We start from the raw sequence: 21,686 nt of genomic DNA, 5'->3' as shown, positions 1-21,686 counted from the left end.
GCTTTTTCCGAGAACCATCGATAGTTTTTCCACTATCGAAAGATTGCCAGCTCTAGTTAGAAATTCAAAAATTAAAGGACCTGATTTCGACATTAAACTTAATAGTGCACCACGGCACAATCAATTAGAATGCTATGATGCCTTTCTAGTTTTAATATCAGGAGGTTTTCATTTAAAACAAGTTGCGAAAATGTTAGATCAATAACTCTTGCAACATCTTAAAAATTTGGTCGCCACAAAATTAGCCGCTTGTAAGATGTTATTATCACTGAGAGTGTCATGTGTGCACAGTCTTCAAGAAAAAAGAAGGGCCTGAAGTAGAAAATAGTATAATAAAGATTTCAATTCCGCTTGGGAGAAATTTTGGCTGCATTGAATACATGGCTCAAAAACTTTTTCTCACTCTATAGAAGAAATTTACGTATCCTTTGATGGTAAAACCAAATGATTTATCCATTAATGTACATTTGTAGTACATAGTACAAAAAAAAAGAGGATCAATTTTAAATTAAAAGTTAACTTGAAAGGTCATTTTTTTTCACAAGGCGCAAACTAGCTTAGGGTAACTTATCATTTACATTTACGATGAGTGATGACAAGAATCTCAGGGTCTGGAAAAGGGTCGGTTCCAAATGCAAGCCCCAGTTCAATAAGTATAAATCTTTAGATGGATTAAAAAGTACCAGAAGCTCCACCATTTCTTCAAGTCACTTTTTATGCCAACTTTGATATAAAGTCTTCTTAATCTATATTAATCTTTATTTAATTCAATTTAATGCGTGCTTTATTTTCAAACAAACTTTAGCAGTGTTTTAACTTGAGCTATGCTTTACATTTATTTAAAAAATAATAAAGTCAATGTATTAAATTAAAAAGTATTGGCCTTAAAACATATCCATCATACATATCTATCTATCTATCTCTCTATCTAACTCTGTATCTATCGTTCCTTGTCATGAACTGCAACTAAATGTGAAAATGTCTTGGGTTGATAATGATTTCCATTTAATTGCAGGCATATATGGTTTAGGTATTTATCTAGTTGCCTATATGGGATATATTATTTCAATTCAAAACCAGCCGCCGACTGAGTGCTGTAATAATTCTTTTTGCAAGCACAAGAAAAGAAACGGAGGGGGAAAAAACTAAAGTAATGTTAAAGAAGGAAGAAAAATGGAAAATGGTAAAAGAAACTGAAAGCTGCAAATGTGGCAGCGGTTGCACTTGCTGGCAATGGACATTGCTGAAATATTATTAGAAATACTGAGCCAACTCCGTCGAGTCATCGTCATGAGCATCTCTCATCTTGTGGTTTGTGGTCACATGGGCGTTGTAAAGGAACAAAATGTAGAAAGAAAAAAAGAGGCAAACCAAAAAAAAACACCCGACCAAATAAAGTCTAAAAGAGGCAGCTGCCTTGGCTCTACCATCAGAATTCCGGCACCAGGAAGCATGTCTAAAAATGCGATTCCCTCGTCCATGTCGTCGCCATTGCCATCATCATCATGATCGTCATCATCATCATCATCATCGATGTTGTTGTTCTTCTTCTCCTTGTTGTCGTTGTCGTTGTCGTTGTAGTTGTCGCTGGTCGTGGTTGCTCTTTTCGTGTGGTGGCGTGGTGGTGGACTGTGTGCAGTGGGTGCTGGCTGCAGTAGTTGCAAATGCAACTAATGATGCATTCGTTTGCCCTGTCCTCCATCTATCTACACACACACACACACACGCACACTCACAGGTAGAGAGTGTACGGGAACGCGGATACTGGCAGCTGGAATTGCATTCTCTGGCTTGGCCAATTTAAATTCTAATTTCATGTAACAAATCAGATTACTTTAGTCTTGTACTTACACTTGTACTTACTCAGTTGTTGTTTTAGTCTAGTCTCTTGACCATTACAGTTACATGTCCTGCACTTGAAAACGCCAGCCACCCCCCTGTCTGCTTCCCCAACCCCACAATTTCTCTGCTTGTCTGCTTGGCCGTTCATTTCATCAATTTGGCTTTTAACTTTTAAATGGTTTTTTTTTTTTGCTTTAAAGAGTTTTCTCTCCCATTTAACTTATGTATACGCATTGAATGTGGCCGTAAAATTTATTTTATAGCTCTGGCAACAATATTTTTATGTTTTTATAAAATTTACTTCACATTTTCATTTGGAAATGCGATAGCCACACACACACACACACATATTCACAAAAGAGTGAGAGATAGACACCCAGGGAGATACATATACATAGATATATCCAATCTATAAAAATGAGACGCTTGCACTTTTCCGCTTGCATATTTTAGCTGTTAAGTTGTTAAGTGTCGCCAACTTTTGTGACTGTTGATTTCTTGAACACGCTAGACAAATGGGTATATTAGCTATATATACACATTTGTCACAATGTGATGTAGCTTTTAGTATTGGATCGATCATAAGTGAGTAACTTGATTCATTGAGAAAGTGATGCACACTCAGCGTACTCATTTGTTGATACTCACTGTCTCAGTTGTTCATTGACATTCTTGCAATCTGAAAAGGATATACATAAGTATCGACTTGTTTCTGAATTCAGCTATATTCTGTTAACATAACAGTTGACGGTTAAGCAAGCGAGATATTGAACAACTGAATACGTGAGTCACTGAATTGAGTGAGTGAGTTAAAGATTTTCTCAATGAATAAACAAGTCAATCAAACATTGATTCGTTGAGTTATTGTAATTCTACGAGTATAAAAATGAATTAGTGAACAACTGAGTGAGTGATCTGGTTCAAATAATTGAACCATTTGACCCAAAAAATCCGGACAAAAACATGAATTAAAAATAAATATTTCAATGGGAGTATTTGTTAGTTAGGCTAAGCTTAAAACTATGAACACACATGGCGTATGGGTAATATTATTTCATTTTACATTAGGGTACATCAAAATTCGTCAGTTGCTTCAGTTAACTTGACCCTCTGGTCGGCTTTAAGTTGTTAATTTTAGTTTCTTTTCTTTCTCATTTGGTTTTTAAACTGTTTTTGTTTTCGCCCCCTCCAAAAACGTTGACAAAATGCAAACTGGTTGTGAGCAAATGACCCCGTAAAACGATAAAAATGATTTAAGCCAACTTAACTAACTAAAGTGTTGAGCAAACAAATAAACCGAAATTGCATTTCTTTTGTCTAATTCTTGAGTTGTTTGAATTTGATTTGCATAATTGGCATTGTGAAGGGATTTTCTGCTATTAATACAAAAATTTGTATTATATCGCAATCAAAATGGAAATCAAAATTCGTTAATACTCTTTTTAAGGTTTTCAAGTTTTCTTTCTTTTTTTCTGTTTTTATCCAAAATTTAAAGTGCATTATAAATTGAAAACAAAAAATGATTTTTATTGAATTCTTTTTTGTTTATCTTAACATTTTATATGATTAATATATATCAATTAATTTGGCCTTAAGGTTATCTGCATGTAAAAGGGTTTTATAGGTAAATGAAATTAATTTTACATGATATCACCAAATGGTTGTTCGGACTGATAAGCCTTTAGCACACCCTCGAAGTGGAAAATTCTAAATTATTCGAAATTTGACAATAACAAAAGCCAAAATAATGTTTAGAGCCAACAGTTTTACTCTGGATGTTTTTGAAAAAATTACTTTAAATAGAGATAGATAGATCCTTCGTTTAGAATATAAAAAAGAATTTTAATTATGCTCGGCTTATAATTTTCTAGGAATTTTTCGAAATGATCAATTATTGATAAAGAACTATTAGCTGCAAACACAGGTCGACAAAACTCAGATCCAGAGACCAGAGTACACATATCTAATAGGTCATAATATGTTCTCAAAATAAAGCTCGAAAAACAGGGCAGATATTTTTTTATTTTTTGCACTTTTAAGTTTCGTTGTTCAAATATAAACATTTCGAGTACATATTAGAATTCGGCGCATTATATTGTGTACTTTATCCTCAGGGTTAGGGGGTCGAGTCATTTTTGACGCCCTTGTAATCTTTTAATTTGGAAAATGTTTAAGAAAAACTTGTGCCAGATGAATTGAAATTCCCCCTTATGAATGTGCGTTAGATAATACAGTGAAAATTCACTTAACAGACAATATGAATGCAATTAGCCTCACTGTTTTTTGTGTACTCCTCTCTTAATTCAAGTGTCGTGTTTTACAGGGTATAATTATTCTTTGCCTACTGAACCGCAGACTTTACAGACAGGCGGACAACGGTCAAGAGGAAACTCTATCAATATGTGGCAGCCATCCATTTATTAGTCCAGCGATCCGATGCAATGTAGTCAGTCCATTAAGCCCACACACTTACACACACACACACACACACACACGCACACCCGCTCAGCGAGGTCACCTTTTGGCCTGCAGTATGCGGCTCATCAATTTCTGCGCGAGGCATTCAATGAAAATAAATCGTAAATCAATAAACCGCACTCAAAAACCCAAAAAGTTCAACCAAAAACCGTGGCCCGTGTCTGTATCTTTTTTTTTTGTTGTTGCTGTTGTTATTGGATGGGGGGATTTATGAAGAAAAGGAAGAAGTCAACGGGGGGTAACAACAGGAATGGATGGAGAGGCTTACTTTTCTTCTGTCTTGCGTTTTCTTGAAAAATTTAACAGTTTTAATTTTTGATTAATTGGCCCAACGAACCAACCAACCAACGACCCAACCACAACCGGCATTTCAATTTCAGTTTTGAAAATGTCTTACAACTAAATGCAATTTTGATTGATGTTTTTATAATTTTACGGGTCAAGTTGGATGAGAAGATCGAAATGTAGCAGCAGCAGACAGAGAGTAGCAGCGAGAGATACATATAACAACCAACGGCAGCAAGTAACTGTGTGAGACTTCTTTTGATTCCCATAAACTGGTCAGTGGAGCGGAAAGGCTGAGAGTGAGCCACAGGTGTTCAGGCGTTTAACAATTAAAAATTCAAATTTAATTTTAGCCTAAACGTTTCTAAACAAAGCAATGAAGCCATTCATACACACACACACACACAGATCATAGCCCATACCTCATACCACCATTGGATGTAGAGAGTTTCTGAGATATGTATATGGGGAGTTTGTGTATATGGAATGAGGGAGGCCCAGCAGGCTGCATGTGCATCCAGAGATTTATGCAGCCAGCAGAATGGAAATGGGCATTGTTGGAATGAGCATTTCATGTTGCACTTTGGTTGGCACAGTTTCTTCGAAAAAGAAAAGAAAACTTCCGCATTTTGTTGTTCTTATTGTTGTTGCTGCTGTTGCTGTTGTTGTTGTTGATGCTGCTGCATGTTGTATGTTGCTGTTGTTGCTGGCGCCCTTAAGAAAAAGAAAGAGAAAAAAAAACTGAGAACTCTGGCGCATAAATAACGTGAGAATTATGGTACAAGAGAAGCCAGTTAACAACAACAACAGCAACAACAAAATAAACATCCACACATAAATATGCATGTAGTGCAATAAAGAAATTGTTAAATGTCCCGCTGCAAACGGTCACAGGATCGTTTCAACTGTGCCACTTTTTGGATTTGGGCACCCTGTAAACCCAAAACCAATTAAAAAGTGGGGTCTCTCTGTTTCAAAGAACATTTAGTCCTTAATACAGAATATATACATTGTATTCCACATTAAAAAGAATTCTAACACTTTTAAAATGTATATGACATTGAAAATATTTTACTCTATTTTTGGTTGTAAATTAAAAAAAAAAAAAAAAGGAAACGAACTAAACCCAAAACTTATCACAAAGCAGATGCCATAAAAATATTGTTTTCAATTCTTGTTTTTTTTAATTTTAAATAATGTAACAATGATGTTATGTCTTTAGAACGAAAAACCCCGTGAAGAGTTAAAAAATTCAGTCATTATGAGAATATTTGACTCTTAACATTTGCTAGACTATGTAGGTCAATGGGTGAGTAATAACAGGAGCTTTGTTAAATCCTCGGGGAGGGGCAACGAGGAAAATGTCTTACCCCAAAACGGAGACTTTACCTATGAAACTGTTCAAATTCCGATATCTAAGAAGGATTTCCCTCCAAAGTTATGAACCGAATATGAGTTTCAAGTTTTTTTTTTCAAGGATTTCCATATTACTGGCGGTTTTGTTTTTCAAAGCTTGGGTATCTTGCTAGTCGATGAACTGTTAGTTTTAACGATATCTTTTTTTATTGCCCTGACCAAGACACAAATATTGGCAAGTAACAAACAGCAAGCCAAAAGAAAAAAGCAACGGTTCAGGTCCAAAAACCAAGCGGTAGTCAGACCCAAAGTCAGTCAGTCAGTCAGTCCGTCAGTCAGTCAGTCAGTGGCCACGTCACGCGTTTGCAATTGTTTGGCCCGCATTTTGCCAATTACGACACCAACAGCAGGAACAGGAACAGGAGTAGGAGGTAAAGGAGAAGGTAGCCTGGCATTGTAAGCCAAACTCGGACAATTTATGGATGCATCTCAGTAGCTATGGCATCTGCATTGCACTGCACTGGAACTGGAACTTGACTCTCTGGGCCCAGTTTGCGTTTTTTGGCAGTCCATACACACACACACACAAACTAATAAAACCCCTCAAACAGAAAAAAAACTGAAATCAAAATCAAAAACCGCTTATTATCAGCGCTCTTTATATTTAACTGCTTGCGGCTTGAAAAAGGTTTCAAAACAAAGAGTATCGAAGTTCCAGAAGCACTGATCCCCCACCCTCCCAACAACAACAACAACAACAGTAAAGTGTTTAAAGTTATGCTAATATAATTTCCATTTCGATCATTAAACGAGAACCCATAAGACATATCTAGAAAAAGACCATGACAAGAGCCTAAAAGATAGTGAAGCATTGTTAAGATATCTTTCTATGTACGTAGAAGAAAAATATATTTAGCGTTTCGGTTTAGGAATGTAAATCGGCGGCTCTAACTTATGATAATATTTGGTTTTCTATCACTCATAGTTTTCTAGAAATATGCCTCGTTGTGAAAGCTTTGATTTGGGTTGAGTTTACTTAAATGGCTCTCAAACTAAATGTTAGAGAAAATTATAAATCGGTTTTCGATTAGTAAGGAAAATGCACCTTAGACATCTGTATGAATGCATTTACAAATTACCCCTCAAGGAAGGCATACCCAGAAATCGGCCTAGTCAATTATAAAACATTATGAAACTAAAAGTTGAAAAAAATTATGTAAATAATTGTAAATACAACTTAATTTTAAAAAAAAATTGATCTCATTGGATGTTGATGATAACTTTTGAAAATTTTTTGAAATCTTCTTAAAGTCAATCCAATAGATTTAATTTCCGTTTCCAAGCCCAGACTCAGGCGGGGGGCAAAGCTTTGGGGCCTAAACAAGAAAGGGTCCTAACAAACTGAAACCGAAACAAGGCTAGGCATTCAGACACAGACACTCTCTTTATATGTACACACTTTTAAAAGAATTAAGTTTTTAAATGAATCTTGTCCTTTATTTGACAAAATTCATCCCAGGAGAATCTCAGTACTCGAACCTACATGTATCTCACCCCTGGGTCATTCCACTGAAGTGGTCACCCGCCCTGACTATTTCCACATAATATTACAAACGCCTATTGACGAAAAGTCTATAACGAAAATTTTCTTAACTTAAATGATAGAAAACGTGCGGGAAAAGTGCTATAAGTCAATAGGCCTTAATAAACCATGATTTAATTGGTCGTCTAAGTTGACAGTTCAGGAAAATGCAGCAATTTAACTAGACCAAATCGGGTTTATTAGCTTAATTGATATACAGATCTTGATAAAACAGACAAAACTCAAAATATTGTTCTTAATTTAAAACTATCTAAGGGCCAAGATGGGGATAGGGAAGTTTGTGAAATTGTCACAGGAGAAGGCGGTTGAGTTAATCGTCAAGTGAGACACATAATGGTTAGAACGTTAAAAGCGGAAAGAAAAATTATGGATTTTTGATGGCTGAACCCCTAAAACCCGTGCTCGGGGCTAATCTTTTAGTTATAATTTGAAATTTTCAACTAGTTTTAGCGTTTAGAAGATGTTGAAAGTCTGCTGATGATAAAACTAGGTGGTTCATAAAATATTTACTCAGATTTTTGTGTTGCCTTTGAAATAATCATCTATTTAAAGATTGAGTTTGAGCTGGGTTCAGCGCAATGTTGTATTTAATGGCAAGAATCCTGCTCAAGTAGCCTATATATAAATACCGAACTCGATTCAATATATTGCCAATATTTGCAGAGATATGAGTGGCGGGAGGGACGGGGGCATGGCGGATACTTGCATGACTTCAGCATTGCATTTTTATTTTTCGTTGGCATCATGCCTAGCAAGTTGTCTTTGTCCAGTTGTTGGTGACAATTGTGAAGTGGCTGATGCCTTGGCATTGCATCTGTGTCTGTGTCTGCGTTTGCGCTGGGCACGCCAACCTGTTGTCCAGTTTATTATGACAGTAATTGGCTGGTGGTGTCTGGGTCTGTCTCTGGTCTGGCTTGCCATGGCCTGGCCTGGACTGGACGGGAGGAAAAGTCAATTTCACTTTTGTAGATGAGCTGTTGATTTGTTCAATAGCAAAGGAAAATAAATCCACACAGAGAGACAACTGCTATATACATATGTACATATGTATTTATTTTTTCGGTCCACAGGCGACACATTTGCGTGCAGCAGCGGACAATCACGATGCCAGTGAAGACAACGGAGGTATACACGCGACCCACTTGGAAACACGTGAGCACGCCCTGCCAGCCGCCCACACATGCTGGACAGATGTGCACGCGCGTGCAATTGGTCCACGAGCAGGCCTATCGTGATGTGATCAAGCATAAGCCGGCCCAACAGATGACCTACGATTGCTGCACCGGCTGGACACGGGAGACGCCGCGTGCGGATGCGTGCATGAAACGTGAGTGAGAATGAATTATAGCTTTTTTGGGTCGACTAATCGCTCCTAATTCCTATCCAATCACAGCCGTCTGTGCCGCTCGCTGTCAGAATGGTGGCAATTATACAAATCCACAGACCTGTGCCTGCTCCTGTCCGGCTGGCTATACGGGCCGCTATTGTGAATCGGATGTGAACGAGTGTCACGTGGATAAGCCGTGCGATCAGCAATGTGTCAATACACAGGGATCGTATTTTTGTCGCTGTCGACATGGTTTCGTATTGCAAGCGGATCAACAGAGCTGCCGCAAGGCATCGGCCCATGCCGATGATGCGTTCGAGGCACGCGATCTGGAGAACGATATTGATGACAACGATGTGGAGGTGGCAACGCGTTTGCAGAAAATCGAACGCTCGCTGGCCAATGAGCGAGTGCACACGAATGAGCTGCAAAAGTCTCTACAGGCTACCTACAGTATGGTCGATACCCTTAAAAGTCGACTTAGCACCTTAGTAAGGACTAAAATTGATCCAAAGTATATCTTAATTTATTAACCTTTCAACTCTCTCTCTCTCTCTCTCTCTCTCTCACTCTTTCTTTCTCGCTGCAGGAGAAACAAGCCATGGATGTGAACCGCCTGCAAACGAATCTATATAAGACGGAATCACGAACAAACAAACTGGAGGGCATGCTAAATTTACTGCTAAAATGCAGAAACGGACCGAATGCCAATTGCCCCTAGATGCAAAATAAGAATAAAGAAGGAATTAAATATATACATATACCTTTTTTCTACGATATACAAACAAAATTAATATTTAGTTAATTTAAACAACAGTTCATGTTCAACTCGTCCTCAAATCCTGCTCCTGCTTGCAAGCCATTCCCGAACGCGAGTGCCTCTGCGTAATTGTTTAGTAATAAACTGCCTTCGAAGTTAGACTAGTACTTAAGCAAAAAGTGTCATAAAACTATCTTAACTCATACTCAACTGGACCACAAATATTTCAGATCTGAAGATCTGAGTGTTTAATAATTTTTATATACATAAGCCATTCAGCGTGGCTTTTGCTTTGCAATTGTATTGTATTGTGCATTGATTGTGTATGTGTCCGGTTAATTTTTTTCGCCCGTCTTTTTTTTTTGCATGTAAATGTATATAGGGAGTAATTAATACATATATATTATATACATAAAAATGAAATTGTATTTATAAATGTTGAATTGATTTTTACTTTGAAAATCGGGCAGTTGGATATTTTCCTCAATAGGCAATATTTGGGCTCTCTTGTTAAGCCAACAATAACATACATATACCTACAGTGTGACAGTGTAAACTAATAACATTCAGAATTTTTATTGTAATCATATACCTAAGTTATGAAATTAGAATTCTCGCAATTAATCGAAATTCCGTATAAACATTCAAAAACATTTAAAGTGCTGAAATTCAAAAATAATTTGAATTTTAATTAGAATTGTCGCGCCAGATGTTTTGCTCATTTTGAGCCAGCCAGCTGTTTGAGCAAAACATATGACTTATCGATAGGGGTGTATGTATACGGAACCAGTTCACAAAACTGAGTCCATTTGGTGAGCTACATAAAACTTAATGCACTGATTCGCCCCTGAGAGAAACGACAACAATAACAATGCTAAGTTTATCAATTCTTTAGATCGGGACCAGCATAAATAAGCAAACAAATTTTAATTAAAACCATGTCAGTTCGACGACATTGGAAAAAATGATCCATTGTTTGCCAATTGTAATATTCCGCAAGAAGTGACGTCATTGCAAGAGAATTGCGCAGTGTAAAAAACAACAAAAACTAAACACACGCACACACACAAACAAAGAAATATCTCGGCTTAAAAAGTGCTCCGTACGTCTGTCCGTCCCGACTCACACCATCACGAGGAAAGCTGGCGTGGTGCGGAGGAGGTGTGTGACGCCACATCTGATGGAAAATTGTTATTTTCACTTTTAACCACAAGACCAAAGAGCGAAATCAGCGCACATTTGTTTTTTTTTTTTAATTAGTTTAACAATGACTGGCGACGAGAAGCTACCACTTAAGCAGACAGAGGTCTCCATACAGAGATTCCAAGACATGGCCGTGCCCCATCATCTGGGATTGCTGCAAAATCATCGCAGCAACATTGAAAAGAGTCTGGCATTGGGCGACTGGCAGAAGATTAAAAAGGAAGAGCTCAATGCCATGAGGGTGATTAAACAAATTAAGAATCTTTTGGTTGAAATGGAGTCGTTGCGTGAAAAAGTACGAGACGAGGATCTGGAACGTTTTGACAATCTAATGCGTCCCGGCAAAGAAAAGGCTTTGGCTGGTGTTAAAGAATTCTCAGGTAAGTCCTATTATGATGCCCAAAATTTGCGCCCTATCATATGTTCATTCTGTCCCACTAGAACTGCAACTGAAATCGCCGAGTTCCACTTTTAGCGATGACGATCAGGATCAGGATGTGGATATAAGTCAAGTTTCTGCCCATCAAAGAACTTTGCCACAGTTGCAGACAAATTTTCAACTAGAGGAGCATCAGCTGGCCCAACGGGAGGCCTGTCTGGCGCAAATGGAAAACCTACAACGTGAGATATATGATCTGCATGGCATGTTTCAGGGCATGAGACAAATCACAGTGGAGCAATCGGTGGCTGTACAGGCCATTGCTGACAATGCCGAGGAGGCCCTGGAGAATGTTCAAGAAGGCGAACGGCAATTGCGCAGCGCTTTAACTTATAAAAAGGCCATGTATCCTGTAGTGGGTGCTCTTCTGGGCACCTGTGTGGGTGGGCCCATTGGTCTTGTTGCTGGTATCAAGGCAGGCGGTTTGGCAGCTGTTGGATGCGGCATTCTAGGTTTTACTGGCGGCTCAGTACTAAAGTCGAATCCAAATGTAATGCATGGTAATATTGAGGAGCAGGAGGCCAATCCGAATCAGGAGGCCGACGCATCCGGTGAGAGATTAGAGCTCAAAGAGAAACCCGAATGACCCAATAAGTGCAATGCCCTGGCCACTACGCACATTTGGGCAACAAATACACGACGCCTGGAAGCTGCCACCACGGGTGTTATGTGCAACGTTCGCAGCTATTGTTCCATACAGTAAACCATACTCGAACCACCTCGACTCATACACCACCCCCGATTGTGATTTGACGTGCAATGGATCACCTTTCTCCTTCTGCCCGATCCCTCTCTCTTATTTTTTTAGTTTAAGCGTTAGATAATTGTTGTTTTAGAATTTGTGTCTAGCTCTAAGGCTTTAAAATGCAACATACAAACATGTACCGAAATTATGCATGATTTACACAATTACAAAGGAATTTTTAAAGACAACCCGCTTATTTTCAAATTAAATGTTGCCAGACAAAAATAATTAGGTGGTCAGCCAGCTAAATAGTTCCGGCAACGTCACGACCACATGATAGATCTGGCAACCCCGTCATTAGCATATGTCATTTCTGGCATCTTTGGCGCATTTGGCACGTGTTTACATTCGGCGGCGTAGTTTTTTCCAACTTTAATACCTAATTTCTTGAGTTTAATTCCATTAAAATGGGTCGCAATAACCGATCCCGCAAGCGTCGCGATGAAATGAATAAGATCAAAAAGGTACGCTACGAGGCGAAGGAACTGATACGTCTTAAGAAAACTCTGGGACTCATCGATGCTGACGGCAATGAAATTATGAAAGATATCAGCGATGTAGCCGAAGTAAAGACAGCCGAGGAAATCAAGCGAGTAAGTTACGAGTCCCTAACATTGGGTTAAACTAAGAGGTATTTCGTTAATTGTAGGAGGCTAAATCAAAAGAGGAACAGGAATTAATCTATGAGCACCAGGAGAGTTTGGAAACTGGTGAAAAGATTGCAGTGACCAATGAGAAGACTGGCGTGGAACATGTCTTCAATAGCAAGACCCTAAAGGATCAATTTGGCAACTATCCAGCTTGGTTCAAAAAGAAGAAGACAGCCAAACGTCTACGCAAGAAGCAGCATGCCCAGAAAAAGAACTTCAAACAGGCCTGGACCACGGTCAATGTACCTCTATAGAATGGGTTCAGATTTGATTTATCATCTGTTTAGTAAGTAAATAAGCATAGTTTAGGAACGAACTCTACAAGAAGGACTTGTACATGTTGATAATTGATAAGAACACTGATTTATATATATACATACTAAATGTATAATTCATATTAAAGCCTTGAAACGAATTGAATTTGAGACTTTACTTCTGGTCAACCCCTCCAAATCGTCTACTGATGACAAACAGATAAGCAAAGCTTTAACATTAAAATGCTTTTTTATTTTGTTATTTAAAAATTCGTGCCAAATTTTTAGCTAATTATCTAGTAGACAAGCGGCACGGAATGTTTACCACATGCATTTTTTTGTATAATTCAATTGGAGGGAGAAAACATATATATATATGTATGTATATCGCGGATGTATGTATGTATACAGAATGCATATGAATAATTTTAAACAATATTGTAATAATACAGGTGACACATATTTAGGTGGATAACTTATATACCAATAACACAATATAAAAAGCGCTTTGGAGGAGTCTTCTCATACATCCATCCACCATTGTTAACTAGATATACACATAAAAAAGGAGACCAATGAAATGAAATGAATAATTTTGAAATTGTTGTCTGCTCTTGAGTTTTGGTGGGTGTGGCGTCTAGTTATTTGGTAGGATCAAAATTATTTGGTGTAGGTGTGTGTGTGTGTGTGTGTTTGTGTGCTGATTTAGACCGCAGAAAGGTGTTTAAAAGAAACATTTTGGAAATTCAAAAATTTACACATATAGAAAATAACCAAAAGAGGCAAACTTGGAAAAAAAAAACAGAACAGAACAAAAGATTCGTTAGATCTTCGACATGCAATCGATCGAAAAAGAAACAAAATTATTGCGGTCTAAATCCGTCTTGCGCGCTATTTTAAAAAATTAATCATCTCGATTATCTTATTCCGATTGCTATGCATATAGGCCTTGGTATGCCACAGCATATTGATCAGTTTCTGATCATCCTTTTCATCCATGGCAATGTCTTCGCTAAGTTGAGGATTGAAACGGAAGTAGGGTATGCCAATGGTGCTGCACCAGGCGCGAGCTCGATCCACAACGCGACCATCGGAGCAGGTGGCTTGGTCCACAAGGAGATTACCAATGGTAGATATACCATATGCCAATCTGGCAGTATCCCAAATACTCTCCGGTCGGAAAACATCGATATCCTTCAGTTCAGTCACTGGTATGTGACCAGTCCCTAGAGAAACCACCGCCGATACGGGAATGGCCTCAGCTTCGCGTCCAGCACTGCGCAAGGCCATATTATACTCATGAATTTCCGTCATGGCATCCAAAGTAGGATTATTTGCTATTAGACCACCATCCAGAAAGCGGCCAAAGGCCCGGAAATATGAAGGTGCAGCACCAGTGGCGCGAGCGGCACGCCAAACCAATTGCTCTTGTGGCGGCGGAGGTGGGATGCGACGATTACCTATGATGAAGATGACGATTGTTGGTAAATCAACTTTGCTATTGGTCAAGTTGGCTACTTACTGATGGAAGTCACTATTCCGAGAATATCGCTGGCACTCGTGTAGTTGCGGAAGAGATGCAGATCCACTGGCTTACGATCTGCCATCACACCGGTGACCATAATCTTTGGATGCTTGATATCTGTCATCACATTGAATTCGCCCAGATTGTCCTTAAGTATGGCTTCGAAATATTCACTATTGTAGGGGCGTGAGCCAACAAAGCATTGCTCCTTCATGCGTAAATAGAGACCCATACATTGGCGCATGGTCTTGCCACAGCCCAATCCCAAGGCCAAGATGCCACCGGTGCTGGTGCCGGCTATCCAATCGAACATATGTATAATTGGTGTACGCGATAATTTTTCAATTTCGAGCAGCATTTGAACCAGCACAAGGCCACGAATTCCACCGCCATCCAAACAAAGTAGACGTCCACGGCCATATGGCTTGTCACCGACCTCAGCGGCAATTGGTGAAGTCGGCGACGGTAATTGCTCCGGACTGGCTGTGGCCGAGGTGGGAGTAGCTGGGAGAGCACTGGCAATACTGCTCGATGAATTGTCCTTCTTAAGCTCGTCGGCATTTACCTTTGTCGTAAACATACCCAACAGGGCATCCATTATGCTTTGGCCCTTCAATTCCTTTTCTGTATCCACCACAACTGGAACTCTACAAGTAAAGAAGATATTTGTAATATTTAAGAGAGGGAGAGAGAGAGATAAGAGAGAGAGAGAGAGAGTGAGTAAGAGAGAGGGAGGGGGTGAAGTTCATTCGTTCTACTTACTGTGGAACTGCCGGCTTCTCCATTAGTCCATTGGATGCGGCTCCCAAAAAACCGCTAACCACTTGACGACTGGTGCTTGCAAGCATATTCTCAATGTGCTCCCGCTGTTCCACTGACTCCGGTGCCTCTGGGGGTATTCCATTGTAGCTGCCCTTGGCATTGCACCCAGGTGGACATTTCGAATTGGAATCCGAGCAGCGTTTGGCACCCACTGAATGTAGTATAAACAAAATCTCGTCTTCTTTATTGCCACTCGTATCATTGCCCACCATATGACGAGGCGTCTTGCCATCCTTGTTCTTAAGATTAATATCGCACCCGAACACAACGAGGCATTGGACAATTGGCACTAATTTCTTTTCAATCGCAATATGCAAAGCAGCATTGCCCTCCTTGTCCAGTACATCAATATCGGCATCATGGGCCAACAAGGTTACAACACATTCGAAACGATTTCTGGCCACCATGACATGCAATGCGGTGCGTCCATCGAAATTGGTTGAATTGACATCGCAACCCTCCACAATAAGGGCACGTAATGTCTCCCTCGACGAACACCAATGGAGAGGTGTGCCGCCGTATTTCATGTCCTGGGTATACAATTTACTCGCATTGGTCCGCAAAAATGTAGCCACTGATGTTGGAGCGGAGTTCTTATACAATTTACTAATATTTTTGGCATTCAGATTGACATCGGCGCCGGCCAAAAGCAATGCCTTCACACATTCGGGCTTATCCGTAACGCAGGCCACATGCAATGGGGTATAGCCATCCGAATTGAGATGATTCAGGTTGACAGTACTCTTCTCGGTTAAAAGCTAAAAAGAAAAGGCACTTATTAAAGTCTCTGCCGGCCGAATGGCTGATGCACTCACATTAACGATCTCTTTGGTTGTACTGGCGGCATAATGGAATACCGAATTGCTATTTATATCCAAATGCTCTAATTTGCTAAGCGGCAACAAGACCTTCACCATCTCGATGTGACCCTGCTTAATGGCCAACTGAAATGGTGACATCAGTGTAGTGGGATCTGCTGTATCGACGCATTGCAACACTTTGGGATTACTGATATAATCGACAAGATTAAAGTAGGCAATAAGATGGCTAAGCGTCCACGAGGGATTCTCGGTAAGACAATCACAGACTTTCTGTATTCCATTCACGTTGTAGAACTAACAATAATAAAAGAAAAACTAAAATTGGTAAACTCACCATTAAATTGAGATTTATCCTTACCTCCTTAACTATGGTCACAAAGACGGGTAGACGCTGTAAAAATGCATCGAATTTATCCTCGGCATCCTGTTGCACTGGCGAACGGAACAGACTAAAGGATGTGGTATTCGAGTCAGAGGTGGGTCGTTGTAAGACAATCTCATAGACAGCTCGTTTGTCAGTGCTATTGAAGGGCGGAGCAAATAATACCATGGCATCATCGCGATGTAAAACTTGAAGAGTGCCAAGAGATTCGCTTTTTATTTCCAAAACTTTATTTGGCGGATGATCGCCGCCCAGCAAGCGCTGAATAACTGTAACGAAATAGGCATTAATTAACATGGGATAAGGTAAAAATATACATACACGATAAGATTGAAAACTAAAAGTAACATTCTACCCATTCGGAAATGACCTCAGTTTAAGTACATCCGTACTGCTCTTTAGGGACTCTTGGGCCAAAGAGCAAGTTGTTTTCAATATGATTCGCAATTAGATAAAATGAAATTTGTATACACACATATGTATGTATCTATATTAAGTACAAAGTAATACAAACTGAGTTCATCTTTCCGACTGGATAGCCAAAACAGAACACGGATTACGAGAGAGACACAGAATATAATGTGATAATGGTTAGCTAATACCATAACCAGAGGCGAGTGCTCCAAAGGCCATCCACGCCATGATTCATATATGTATGTATTATTAAAACAAAATTTCTTGATGCTTTAGTTACGGCGGCTTTTACGATGCGGATGCTGTTGCTGCTGTTATTTGAACTTTGTAATCTGGCTTTGTGTGTGCCTGTATACGAATCTAAATGCGATGATGATGCTGATGATGAATCTAACATAGGAATATTTGCCAATTGTTAGTTAACAGGCAGCAGCGTTTGATGTTTCATATTGTTAGGTACAAGAGGAGTAGGTGGTGGTCTAAGGGATGTGGAATGCGGCCAAGAAATCAATAAACACATTCTCGAGCAAACACAAGTGCCGCAAAATTGCGAATGTGTCAGGCGAGAGAGTGAGGTGGCCATGACTCAACAAATTCAACGAGATCAAAACGATTAAGCGGCTTATAAACAGGCCATACATCCAATCAGACCACCACACCACTTTCTCCGTTCAACATTATTAACCTTGATTTTACAATTAAAATGTTATGTATGTATGTTTTTCCCCTATAATTTTGTTGGACAATTTATGTCGTTTTAAATACGGGTAATCATTCTTTTGATTGATGTGTGTATGTCTGTGTCTTTGTGTGTGTGTGTGTGTGTGTGTGTGTGTAATAATTGCCATAAATCGTGTAATATTGTGGCGCCGTTAACCGGTGGTCTTCTGTGAATGATCCAAAGTCTAACCATTGAACATGATGTTATAGTACGCCGATCCTCTTAGATTCCTTTCTCACAAACTTTGGCCAATAATTTTGCACTTAATATTTAAATTAATTTAATTTTTAGTCCGTTGTGGTTTACAGTTACCACAATAGAAACTTTAATAAATCTGACAGTGTGACCGTTCATTGGACAGTTTAAAAATGCCAAAAATATTAAAAGCTTTTGGAAGAAAAAAGCTTTTAGCGACAACATCGTGCGAGAGAACGGTCAGCGTGTTTCTGTTGCTTTCTGTGTGTGTGTATACCTTCATGTTAATGACGTCGATTTTACCTGAAGAATTCAAAGGAGACTAAATTTTTCGGATCAGGTATGTTTAGACTCTCTCTCTGCTGAAATGTATACAATTTGCAAGTTGCGAGTGAAAGCTCTTGCGATCTGCAATTCTGCAGCACACGTGAAGAGCGTTTTTTAACTTGAGTTCTTTTTTTTTTTTTGTGAAATTTTGTTTTTTTTTTTCTGGTGAAATTTAGTTTGTGTCTTTTGTTTTTTTAATTGTGTTAAATAAAATGAATGTTTATTTATTTTCTAGACTATGAAAGCAGCTAACTTTTTTTCTTTTTTTTTCACATGAAGAAGCAAAGGTGTTCTAAGAAGAAGAAGAACAACGCCGATCCAGACACACACACACACACATAGACACACACAATGGCCGCGGCACAGATGGCTTATGTGAAAGTAGTTCGACTTACAATATGTGCAAACTACCATATGAGCCAGTCATGTCTAATTGAGATAAACAAGAGTATCAGTGAGCTACGCCGATATCTATCCTGTGTGGTTTGCTGTCGGCTGCTCACTGATCCTTATGAGCCGAAAGGACCTCAATGTGGCCATTATGTGTGCCGTTTATGCATTTATGGATGCAAACGTCTGGTTCCGGAATGCCCGAAATGCCTCCACTGTTGCGACTTTAAGACCTATGAGGAGACTCGTGTTGTAACACTGCTTCTGATATGCTACAAGTCGATATGTATCTACATCATGTTGGGTCACATCTTTCCCCAATTAGACGGTTATGTGCCAGTTCCTCATACGGATTTGGATATTCCAGCTGCGAAATTGCCATCAATGAGCACTCAAGATGTTATTCATGAGGCTTCTAATTATGATGACATAATGAACACATTCCTATACGAGTCAGATTTGCCATTCTTTCACGATAAGACAGACATAGTACTCGAGTCCCCTTTGCGAGAGATATCAGCATCGCTAACAGCCAGAACTATGGGCAAAAACACATTACCAGCAATGCCCATGACTCGATATTTAACGCCGGAGCAAAAGGTCGCTTGGAATAGAGCCATTCGTATTGTAGCTGCTAGCGCTGAATACGTTAAACGACATTGGAAAGAAAATGTGGCAAGCAATGGCAATGGATTGGCATCTACATCTGGAGAAAACTTAAGGCAGCTATTGCCAACAAGGATTAATAAGCCTGCACAGAAGACTCAGGCATCGGTTAAAATAAATGGGTCTACGGCTGTTATACAAAAGGAAAGATCTGACATGTCCTTAAAAGTTCGGAATCAGGCTATGATTGGACCGAATGAGACATCTTTGAGTTCGTCAAAAAATCAAGGAACTAAAGCTAAAATGGTGAACCCCGAGCCGATGCAGGTTTCCGGTCAAGGAGAAAAAGCTGATAAAACAGTGGATGCACAGGTAGAGATGAAAAGTCAGACAACAAATGTCAAGGCTGAGGATTTATTGGGTCCTATCAAAACTAAAAATTCCGTTGTAACTTTGGTTAATCAAGACATTGAGAAGAATCCGTCAAGCAATGTCAAGGCAATGGTTCCTATACAAGAGGGTAAATCCAATAAATCTTCAATTGCTCAGGAGAAGAACAAAACTCAGAAAGCAAATCCAGTCAAGCAAACTGAGACAGTTGTTCAGGCTCCTCCCAGCCGTAAGAGAAAATCCAATGAAACCATAGTTTCGGTAAAAGATAAGAGAAAGTCTACTGATATTCCTTTGCGCAGTGTTAAGCCCATAATAGAGTCCTGCGTACAGGTCAAACCCCCAGACAAACCTGTCGAAGATGTTTCTCTGACAACCGTCAGTAACCAGAAACAGCGTAAAGTTTGCGGATGCGGCCAGAGCGTTGGCAAAAAAAAACGCAATGTATGCCGCAGCAATCGTTGTTATTGCTATAGTAATGGCTATAGCTGCTCCGATTGTAATTGCCAGGGTTGTAAGAATCCTCTAAAGCCAGATATCAACCCAGATGACGAGAAGAAGGAGGAAAACCTACCGATGGATGATAATTTAGGTGCAGAAAAGCCGACCCCAATAATAACTCCCACTGTGGATTCTAAGTCATCCTATGAAAGCATAATTTTGGTAGCCATCAGTAATCCTGAAGAGTCGGAACATCCTCTTGTACTTGTTGAAAACGAAAACAAGGAAATGCAATGCTTCAATGTTCTGAAGGGCAATGTAGCCATTGATCCCATCGAGATTGGTTTCCATCGCGTACAATTGCACACCACCGACCCGAAATACAAGGCCATACCCAAGTATGCTTATATGCCATTTCCACCACAAAATACCATGAGCGAGTCGTCACCTTTGAGTCCATTTTTAGAGGAAACATCACACCCTGTGATTGAAAATTAAGAATTTACAAAAAACAATTACAAACTGCGACCGGCCAGTTTTTCTTTATTTACCTTTAAATAGAAAATATTATTTTTGTTTCATGATTGATATTCTTCGAGCTTAACAATTGATGTTTCACACTTAACCAGTAATAAGTATATAGTTGTCTATTTATATATATAAACATATATATATATATACCTTGATGTATACATGCGTACATATAATTGTCAAAGATGTCAGACCTAAAAAATTATCGCCATTTCCTTATATGTAATGATGCTCAATGAATGAAAGTTTAAATGCGATTACTGTAAACCAAAAATATTGAAAATTAATTTTTGTTTTTCCTAGACTTAAAGCGAATTTCTCATAGATTAAGAACTTTTTTTTGACATGAATAAAGTGTTATGTTTTTCGTTTTTATTTTTTTTGACACGTGATATACCTACATTTAAAAAACCCATAACTAACTATGATCACTGTGAAAAAAGAGGCTTGAAAAGTATATATATGTATATTCTATTAAATGTGATTGAAAAATATTTTTGGTCCAGAATTTAAAGAGACGATTTTTAGTCCATTTACATACATGTGCATTAGATGCCAGTTTCGGATATATATACCTATAAAATGTACTTGCATTAGATCCCAAAATTGTTAGAAATATATGTATTCTCTATGTATGTATGTTGTTTTGGGGAAAAAATGTGTGCACATCCATTAAAGCCGAATATCATCTGTGTATTTGACTGGATGTGTAGACATATAAAATAAACCAAAAAAATAAACCCATTCAACGTTTGTTTTTCTACATACAGTGAATGTCACTGAAAATCGTACACCTATTGTGGATTTACATTTTGTTTCATAACTTTTAAATTAAATAATATTTTTGTACAAAATATGCTTTAAAACAGAGGTAGACAAAAATACTTTAATAATATAACAACAAGAACAGGATTGGCAATTCCATTTTTTCTTAAAATGTATCAATACTCCGAAAGGTACGAAAACATGCTGTCACCGAAAATCGTATGTATGTAGGTACATATGTGTGTATATCTAACTTAACACAAACTATTGGAAAAATTCAATGTATGGTCAAAAAAAATCTTAAATGAAAAAGAGATAGTCATAGAGCAATCTTTTGTCTCTTTCTATATCGTAATATAACGGATCTAAGTGAAAAAGCAAGAACACCATCAACAAGAGAGAGATAGAGCATAA

General features: G+C 38.7%; 5 protein-coding genes across 9 annotated transcripts in view; 4 read left to right on the top strand and 1 right to left on the bottom strand.

The window, feature by feature from the left end:
* slow (slowdown) overlaps positions 1-10,054 on the top strand; it is a 30,003-nt gene extending 19,949 nt beyond the window's left edge. The window contains exons 3-5 of one of the 2 annotated variants that reach the window (XM_068293516.1): positions 8,635-8,891; positions 8,958-9,382; positions 9,481-10,054. In XM_068293516.1, the coding sequence (XP_068149617.1) occupies positions 8,635-8,891; positions 8,958-9,382; positions 9,481-9,612 (814 nt within the window). In that variant the 3' untranslated portion in view covers positions 9,613-10,054. The remainder of the gene's footprint in view (positions 1-8,634; positions 8,892-8,957; positions 9,383-9,480) is intronic. The other variant, XM_068293515.1, reaches the window with a different exon arrangement.
* A 414-nt stretch (positions 10,055-10,468) lies between these two features.
* On the top strand, positions 10,469-12,226 carry Syx17 (syntaxin 17). The gene is made up of 3 exons (XM_068293470.1): positions 10,469-10,812; positions 10,912-11,234; positions 11,296-12,226. The coding sequence occupies exons 2-3, from the start codon at positions 10,919-10,921 to the stop codon at positions 11,877-11,879; spliced, it is 900 nt and encodes a 299-aa protein (XP_068149571.1). The 5' UTR covers positions 10,469-10,812; positions 10,912-10,918; the 3' UTR covers positions 11,880-12,226.
* A 125-nt stretch (positions 12,227-12,351) lies between these two features.
* On the top strand, positions 12,352-13,103 carry LOC137579696 (protein LLP homolog). The gene is made up of 2 exons (XM_068293471.1): positions 12,352-12,631; positions 12,688-13,103. Exons 1-2 carry the CDS (start codon positions 12,446-12,448, stop codon positions 12,940-12,942), a joined length of 441 nt encoding a protein of 146 aa, XP_068149572.1. The 5' UTR covers positions 12,352-12,445; the 3' UTR covers positions 12,943-13,103.
* A 70-nt stretch (positions 13,104-13,173) lies between these two features.
* iPLA2-VIA (calcium-independent phospholipase A2 VIA) lies at positions 13,174-17,970 on the bottom strand. Of its 4 annotated transcripts, none has more exons than XM_068293468.1 (7): positions 17,817-17,966; positions 17,095-17,296; positions 16,469-16,761; positions 16,105-16,404; positions 15,230-16,047; positions 14,465-15,114; positions 13,174-14,402 (listed from the first exon to the last, which is right to left on the bottom strand). In XM_068293468.1, exons 2-7 carry the CDS (start codon positions 17,132-17,134, stop codon positions 13,834-13,836), a joined length of 2,670 nt encoding a protein of 889 aa, XP_068149569.1. In that variant the 5' UTR covers positions 17,135-17,296; positions 17,817-17,966; the 3' UTR covers positions 13,174-13,833. The 4 variants fall into 4 exon arrangements, with proteins under 4 accessions (XP_068149569.1, XP_068149567.1, XP_068149568.1 ...); XM_068293466.1 differs by having other exon boundaries at positions 17,592-17,957; XM_068293467.1 differs by having other exon boundaries at positions 17,603-17,957.
* A 77-nt stretch (positions 17,971-18,047) lies between these two features.
* LOC137579759 (E3 ubiquitin-protein ligase msl-2-like) lies at positions 18,048-20,882 on the top strand. The gene is made up of 2 exons (XM_068293564.1): positions 18,048-18,162; positions 18,429-20,882. The coding sequence occupies exon 2, from the start codon at positions 18,501-18,503 to the stop codon at positions 20,472-20,474; it is 1,974 nt and encodes a 657-aa protein (XP_068149665.1). The 5' UTR covers positions 18,048-18,162; positions 18,429-18,500; the 3' UTR covers positions 20,475-20,882.
* Positions 20,883-21,686: the final 804 nt, after the last annotated feature.

This window comes from Drosophila tropicalis, unplaced genomic scaffold (genome assembly GCF_018151085.1).
Source record: "Drosophila tropicalis isolate 14030-0801.00 unplaced genomic scaffold, ASM1815108v1 contig_769, whole genome shotgun sequence".
NCBI classification, from domain to species: Eukaryota; Metazoa; Arthropoda; class Insecta; order Diptera; family Drosophilidae; genus Drosophila; species Drosophila tropicalis.
The sequence above is the reverse complement of the archived record's forward strand: the minus strand, read 5'-3'. Positions and strand labels throughout refer to the sequence as shown.